Source organism: Nymphaea colorata, chromosome 4, assembly GCF_008831285.2.
Source record: "Nymphaea colorata isolate Beijing-Zhang1983 chromosome 4, ASM883128v2, whole genome shotgun sequence".
NCBI classification, from domain to species: domain Eukaryota; kingdom Viridiplantae; phylum Streptophyta; class Magnoliopsida; order Nymphaeales; family Nymphaeaceae; genus Nymphaea; species Nymphaea colorata.
This window is the reverse complement of record NC_045141.1, coordinates 18,234,927-18,243,242: the sequence shown is the minus strand read 5'-3', so window position 1 is coordinate 18,243,242 and position 8,316 is coordinate 18,234,927. Positions and strand designations below refer to the sequence as shown.

At 36.6% G+C, this 8,316-nt stretch overlaps 1 protein-coding gene across 1 annotated transcript; it reads left to right on the top strand.

Annotated features, from left to right (window-relative positions):
- The first annotated feature begins 1,791 nt into the window (after window positions 1-1,791).
- LOC116252112 (uncharacterized) lies at window positions 1,792-6,295 on the top strand. Its single transcript, XM_031626184.2, has 3 exons — window positions 1,792-2,078; window positions 2,204-2,329; window positions 6,022-6,295. Exons 1-3 carry the CDS (start codon window positions 1,974-1,976, stop codon window positions 6,199-6,201), a joined length of 411 nt encoding a protein of 136 aa, XP_031482044.1. The 5' UTR covers window positions 1,792-1,973; the 3' UTR covers window positions 6,202-6,295.
- Window positions 6,296-8,316: the final 2,021 nt, after the last annotated feature.

Sequence of the window (8,316 nt, the reverse complement as noted above, 5' to 3'; positions counted from 1 at the left end):
ATTTTTACAAAGCTTCCATAACATTTAATTTCATCTATAGGAAATATCATATATTAGGTACATTCTCTTTAAAGTACGCGGCTTTCCAAAACCTGAAAGTTCTCTAATGTTTGAGAGACATTTGCGTTTCGAGATGATTTGAGATATTCAAGAATCTCATAATTGATGATTTGAGGTCAGATCTTTCCTCCCATCCAACTTTAAACCTGAAAGTTTGATCTCAAATCCTCTCATTTGTTTATTATATGGGTTTTATAAAGAAGAAAAGTTTGGCAAGCTTTCAATCTAAAATTTGAAACACACCTTTATTCTGAAGCTTGCTTGTTTAGAGGGGTCCATAAGTCTTTGGCTGAGCCCAGACCCTCTTCGAGCCAAGACCCTGTGGTCGTTCTAATATCAGAATTAGCTCTGACACATAGAGCTCATGTCAATTGGCAAATTATAAAGCAGCCTTAAACCCTAGGAGATAAAGGGAAAGGTGGGGGGAGGGCCTTCGGCCATCACTCAGTCGATGAGATTAGCCTCTCGCTCACATGAAACCATTCAAAGAGAAGGTAAGGAGAAGAGGATGTTTTATGAGGAGTTGCAGTGTATATTTTATTAATTATTTTAGGGGTCAGAGGTTCAAATCCTATGGATGCTGTCACGCTCTAGTGTATTCTTTCTTAAACTTGAGCCAAAATGTAGCGCAAGTCCACGCAAGCACCAAAACAAGGATTTTATACAAAAGGAGATTTTTGTATAAATGTACCTCGAGGATTTTATACAAAAGGAGATTTTTTCATAAAGTAAAAATAAAAAAAAATTAAAGTCTAAAATTAGATCATGCGCATAAGAAAGGAAATCTACTGCTCACAATCGGAAAAAAATCTTCCATACTTGTGAAAGCCATTCCGCAGCGCGGGAGATCCAATAGAATCTTAGGCTCTCAGCATCCACATGTTCCCTTTCCTTTTTTTTTTTTCCTGTTTGTTTTGCCACTGTGAGTTTATAACAATGTTATCTTAAAATTTTGGAATCTTGAAAAGTGTTAAACTCTGGAAGAAAAGGGTTTTCATGATCAAACTTCTGGCTGAGACGAGACAGCTCGAACTTGACTTAAACTTTAAAGGACCTATATCCCCTGCTCGGCTCAAACTTGAGTCTAGCTTGAGCTAACAAACCTGAGCTCAGCCTGGTTAACTAAATTGAGCTTGATTTTGGCCGTTAAGCTCAAACTCCTAGAATGTGATTCGTGCTTAACTGAGTTGAGTGTAATTTTTATTTATTGAATGTCTAGGTTTTAAAATGCTTACTGTGAAAGAAGACAACCAGTGAATGCAAAATATTATACTTAGAAGATGATGACAGACCTGGAAAATGGATCTTGGTCACATTTTCTTTGATAGGCGAATCTTGGATGGTTTATTTTACATGCTGAGCTGACACTTACAACAGATGAACTTTTTAAAAAGATTTCATCTCTTTATCTGATCCGAAACGTTACTGTTAAAACACAGTGAGTATGTCATTTGAAGCACCAAAAGTAATCCTGATTGAACGATAAGGTTTCAGCTTTTTGGATAAATAATCCTCGTTTGATGGAATTAACCTCTCTTCCATTACTCGCGCTTGAAGATAGAATGATTCAAAAGCTTCTGCTTTTCAAGTGTTTTCAGATTCTAAAAGATCAGACTCACAAGGTTAATTTATTTACTAAATTTTAACGGGCTTGTCCCAGTGTTGTATGATGTTAAATTTCACGAAAACGAAAATTTATACCAAAATACGAAGGCGAAAAAAAAAAAAAAACGTCGGCCATGAGAGAGTCCGAATATCCTTGAGAAATTTCACCCGTCGTGCAAGTGAAAGCACTTTGCCTGGAATTTGTCGCCATTATTCCAGAAAGCTTGGATCGATGTTATGGGGCACGCAGATTTTGCCACGAAGAGTGGGGCCAGCGATGACACACCACAATTGAATCCGAGCCATAAATGGGATCCTTGGTTACGATATTTGGGGCCGTCAGTTTAGAGATAGTGAGGGAGAGGGAAGGGGAGAGAATGGCGCTACCGGCTGGTGGAGCTCTGTTATTTAAGGTATATGACGGTAAAATAGGTCTTCCTGTTGTTCTCCTTCATCCTCTTGTTGTTGTTGGAAAAATCTGATTGAATCGCACATTTAAATTAGTAATTGGTATTTGGTGGACCATGGGGAGTTGCAGTCGAGCGGAGTCCGAGTATTCTGCAGGAAGAGGGAGAAAGAGAAAGACGATCGTGATCGCCATCCTTACCATGTTGTAGAAATCACTCCACCTCCTACCAACCTTGGTGTCCGTTGCTTCCCATCTGTGAGAACCATGCGATTTTGTCTACTTTTTGTTGTTTTTTTCTCTGCTCGTTCTTTAGATTCTCTATTTGCATTATTAGTTCATGAGAGATGTATCTTGGCCTCCTTGCTCCTGTCAAGTTACTCTGTTCCTCCATCAATATTGAGAAACAATTTTCTAAGTGAAGGCCCAATTACTTTAGAATTGCAAATATGACCAAGAGTCTAAGACTGAAGGAAGAAGCAGCTCTGTCTCGTACGAGAGAAAAAAGGGAAGAAAAATTATCGGTTATGTTGGGTCCTGACCATCACGCCTTACCCAGTTTGTTTCAGCTACACCTGCATTCCCCAATGTTATAAAAATTCAAGGCTACCTACTTTTCGTGGCATCTGTTATTTAGCGTTGAAGTATATAGGTGAGTTACTTGAAGGAGATATTCCCTTCATTTCGGCTATGAAATCTCTTCTACTTTGTACTACTAATGTAAGTACTAATAAAAACTCACGGATTCACTGCATATCGTCTTTATCCGCCCTTCCAAACCTATGTAAGTTACAAATTGTGAACCCAAGTCACTGACAATATATGTGAGCGTTGATATTGCACAGTAGTCTTTTTGCCTCCATTTCCCTCATGCAGGCTTCTTGGAAAAGAACAGGTAGGCGACGATTAGCTCTAACTGCCGAAGTTCACAGCTCTTATTATCGTGAACAGTGGTTTGCTTTCCTCGCCATCTCCTTAATGGCCTTATTAAAGCGTTCTGGGGACGTGGTTAGCCCTCAGTCTCTAAGCTCTATTCCAGTTTCTAATAGCAGCTAAAGCAAACTGCCTTCATAATCAAGTTTCTAAAAAACGATAGATGACTATAGTCACATGTCCGGGTTGTGAATTTGGTGAAAGTCATGAATTTGGATAAGAAGATATAGAAGAATAGACAGAGTTTTTCTGGATTTATCATGCAGCTTTTATCACTCATATAAAGGTGAACAAGCATTTTATTCATGTTTGAATGAGCTTATGTTTCTTTAAGTACCAGTTGGACGTGCACACAGAATCTAACTAGAAAGCTTGTATTTACTACTCAAGGACCCTTTATAGTGGATAGCTGTTACAGTTCATCTTCTTGTGAGAAGCCTTGGTCGATCAATTTTTTCTACAGAATAGATAACGTGATGGAAAGAGATATTCCCAGGGCTGATGGTGTTGTTATATCTAGTTAGTTTCAATTTCTTACATGTTTCTTGTCATGATTTTTCTTACAATTCGATGAAGGTTTCCTTTTCGTTTTTTCCCTCTTTTATCTTGAAAAGGATCAAAATGTTATTGAAGTACAACATACTAAGTAAGAAGCATCAATTACGTGCAACCAGCTGACATCGAACTGGTTCCAAATGATATAAGCAGCAAAGAAAGACCTGCAGAAAAGAGCTGAATCCTTAGGTATTTGAAGTGGTGTCGTTTTCCTCTAAAAATGCCGTTCTTCCACACAATGCAAAGTTCACCACCCAATCTTCTATATGGTTGCCATCACTTGAGAAGCTTGTTGATAGTAGTCTAGTAGATGACATAAGAGGATACCTATAATATGAAGGGTTGACAGAAATACCTGACTTCCATCAAGACCACAGTAGTTCTTGAAAAAAATTACGTTACTGGGGAGAAAGGTGGGAGGAGGTTTCCTCAGGAGTCAGCACAACTAGAAAGTTCAATATCTATAGGTTGGAAGTCTATTTGGTAGATGAGTGGTTGAGCAGGATTATCAGTTGTCACTAGTAATGGGGAATTCTTAATGTAATGCTTCTCCCATGTAAACAATAACTAGCATATTATAAGTCTGTTTATTCTTTAATAAGTTTGTTAGATAATTAGAGGAAGTTTTAGCTATGGCAAAAAAAAGAGGAAAAACGGCTATGGAAAATGGATACTCCAACTTGGTTTTTTGTATATTCACTTCATACATTGATTTATTTGAAACTAAATAAATGGTATGTAATGAGATCTGACATGGAAAGTAGGAATGCTTCCATCAAATAATTTATCATTTCTGGTGTCTTTTCTAATAATTTTCACAGAAATTCATAAAACATTATTGTTTTTTTTTAAGTAGATCTGCAAGCATGTATATGATGGATGATCATTCAGTAACCTGGCATAACTATAATCCACTCTTGAACTTATATATATTCATCCATAGAACAATTAGCAAACTTGATGAAATCATTAAACACTTGTGAGCTGACCTTGTGCTAGGAACAAGAAGTTTTACTACTGATCAGCCCATGTCCTGCTGATGAAGTTTATTGGAATCCATTATGTAACATCTAATTTTAACATTGTGTGACTTCTCAACTTGTATGTACTTCAAAATGTGTTGACAATGAAAGTGAAACAGAAGACTTATGTAGATGCAAGACCCTTTTGGGAGGAAAATGACCTGTAATAGGGTCTTCTCTCTGTGTGAACCCATGTATAAGCTGAGAGAGTAAAATTCAAAGTTTTTGATGTCTACATTACTATATTATTCAATTTATAGGAGAGCTGATCATATTGCTATTTTATATCTGCAATATCTTTTCATGTTTGCTTTACTGAGTGTAAAGAGCCTTGTTCTTTCACTTAAGAACCCAAAATATGCACTGAGAAGCATTTTGTTCACTGTTTTCAAATGATTTTTCCTCCTTTTGGCGTGTTGCATCATGTGTCACTTATTGTTTCATCTTGATACAAATGCTTGAAAACAGCTATATTTGGTGATGCTCTTAAACGGATTCTTATTTTTGAGTTTTTTTTGGTGTTTGGTTACTAATCTTGCACTAGTAGACTTGCGGCTTGTAACTTGCAAAGATTTGTCCAGATTTGTGGTCCATTGGATGATATTTTTTTTGTTTAGTTTTTTGCTTTCAAACTTAATTTCTTCTTAGAGCACCATGAAACATGGAGCAGTTGGCAACTCCATTGTGGAGTTAAAAATATTGGACCATGCATGTTGTAGTTATCCTGGATTTGACATCCTATTCTGCTCCTTTATTTTTTCATTGACACCGGCCAGTGTATCTTCATGTTGCTTCTGTGGTAAGCTTTTGTCGTTCTCCACTTTGGATTTGTCGTGGGTCCTACTAGATTTGACTTTTGAGAGTGAAAAAAAAATAAGGATAAAAGCAGCTGTACATTGGTATAAAACAAATAAATTTGTCTACATGTAAGTTGATGGAAACAAAATGGCAGGGATTGATTGGCTTGATGTTCCACTACATTATTCACATCTAGATTGCCATGGACCAGCAAGAAGTTCCACTTTCAGCTTTTTAACTAATGGTGGTTATTTCTACTGGATACTTAATTTGTCCAAGTGTTTGTCCAAGTGTTGTCTACTGTTCCTCTTTGTTTGTTTTCCCCTTTGGTAATAAGTACATGCATATACAGATAGAGATTGCCACTTTGCAACTGGTGTAGAGCAATGGAACGTCTAGGGTTTGGAATATGCTAACATCTTGTGGTTTAATTGTTTTAGCCAATAAAGCTGTTCTGTGACAGGTTTTTGAAATAGGAATCGGTTTTACATTATATACCTGTCTGCTTCATATGCATCATATCTGTGTGTGGGCATCTAGAGATTAAGTTACTTGGGAAAGAAAATAGTTAATGCCTGTTCATATAATATTATGAATCCGAGAATCCTTTGTCACAAGTTTGATGTTCTCTTTTCTTGACAGAACATGCAATGTGGGGAATCCATTACAATTGAAGGGAAATATTACACTATTTCTGCAGTTACACATAGATACCAACTCAGGAATGGGAGATACGAGCCAAGCGAAAAGAGATTGGATGTGCAGTCGGCATCTAGATATATCCTCAATTTGTACCTGGAGAATTTACTAGACAAATCTTGACAGTATTACATGTACACTTATGGATCACCGCATTGTTTGCCATTGTGAACATAGCAAAGAAGAGAAAATTCAAGCGTACCACTATCTTCTACCACTATGAGAATCTCTTTCTCTCTCTCTATAAATATATAAATAAATAAATAAATAAATATATATATATAATGATCATTATGTGTTCTTGAATATATATATATATATATATATATATATATATATATATATATATAAAATGATCATTATGTGTTCTTCAAGAACAGTTCTTTCTTTATATCACAATGTTGGAATTCTTCTGTCTTAGGAATCAGAGTGCTTGAAGAATCTGAATTTCTCTTGAAACGATCAACGCCCTTGATGAGCACAGGCCTCATGGTGATAGTGGGAAGGTTCGGTTCCTCTCTCGGTGTCTCTATTGAGATTTCATGCTCATTTTCTGATCACCGATAAACATATATTTAGTGAGACTATTGAAGCCAAACATACATGAGTATAAATGGCATATTTATTTGCTTTCAGCACCTCATATAATCCAATAATTGGGGATTTATCTAAATGGGATAGTCCATCTCTTGAAAGCTACCATGTCATTAAAGCCACTTGCGTCTAGATCAATGCAAAATTCCAATACTCTCCTACGTGGCTTAGTGACAAAAAAATGAATATCTCTTATAACATCAAATTTTGATGGTAAAAAGATCATTTTTTTTTACAAAATAACTTAAACTAAAACATTATTTTATTAAATTAGTGTTTATAAATACACTAGGATGTTCACATTTTGTTTAGATTACTTTTGAACCCAAATTTAATAGATCTGGTTTTTGTCCTTTACTAAAGTACTGGAGCTGGTTGGGTCCATGTGGGCGCTATGCTGGCTTATGTGCATATATCTAAATAATGTACGTTGAGCAATCACGGGCATCAATGCAATGCTGAATCCCCTGAAGAGCGGGAATTAGCTCCGACTCTCGTCCAAACGATGAGTAAATTCCTTCTGCTGAGGTGAAGCCAGAAAATTCTGGTTATAAGATACCGGCTGTATAATTTAAAATTTTTAAAGGGCACTTATATGTAAATGAGAAAACTTGCAAATTTTAATACAAAAGTAAACACTGTTCGATGTCCATTACCGCATGGGTAAAATTAAATTTTGTGACGCTAAAGACTGTCGCAAATTGTGTATTCGACTGTCGCCAATGCTTTGCTAAGCAGAATGGACAATTGTCAATAGTTTTTTTTACATCACAAAATTTAATTTTTACTCACTCATCCAGCAACAAACACTGGCTGGCTGATTTCAATTCCTTATATATATATATATATCCTCTTTATTTTCTATAATAATTTTTATTAGCTGTTCATCAGTACATGTCTCCATGCCTCCGCAATCCCTTGATCGGAGTTCAACCGAGTCCAAAAAATCGAAAAACCAACAATTTGTCAAGAATCTTTTCGAGTCATGAGACGACAAGGCCGAGTCATCCGAGTTTTGGCTTTTATGAAAATTTTTACTGAAACCGAACACATGAATCTGCATTCATGTAGATGATGAATCATTCTGTAACTTGAGATAACCCCAACCCGTTAGTGAATGTGTGTATCTTCTTCGACAATCAACAATCCTGATGAAATGATTGAAACATTGAAAGCTGACCTTGGGCCAGGGAGATGATTTTCTTCTACTCAAATCACTAACAGCCCATGTTCTGCTAAAATTGTTTATTGACATCCATTAGGGCCCGTTTGATGCACAGTAAAAATTTAACGTGATAAATTATCATGAAGTTACAGAATGAAATTTTTCCCTCTTCAAATCTGAAGGCCCGTTTGATGCAAGAAATGAGAGGCTCTAAGAGAGGAGAGGAACGAGAGACCGAGAGAGGAGAGGGAAAATGGGCGTGAGAGGAGGGCTCTCGATCGGGTGAAATTTCACCTGCTCAAAATAGATTTTTCGGATGAAATTTCACTCAGTTTGATAAGGCGTGAGACGGGCAGGTGAAATTTTACCCGCCGGTACAAATTTCACCCTCCCCACCAAATTTAACCCAACAATCAAACTGGCCATTATGCAAACATCCATGTTCAACATTACGTAGCTCTTTAACTGCATGTAATTTA

Coding starts and splice junctions, on each gene's coding strand:
- LOC116252112 (XM_031626184.2), top strand. CDS start 1,974: ATGGGATCCTTGGTTACGATATTTGGGGCCGTCAGTTTAGAGATAGTG. Junction 2,079..2,203: donor GTGGAGCTCTGTTATTTAAG/GTATATGACGGT, acceptor GGGGAGTTGCAG/TCGAGCGGAGTCCGAGTATT. Junction 2,330..6,021: donor GTGTCCGTTGCTTCCCATCT/GTGAGAACCATG, acceptor TTTTCTTGACAG/AACATGCAATGTGGGGAATC.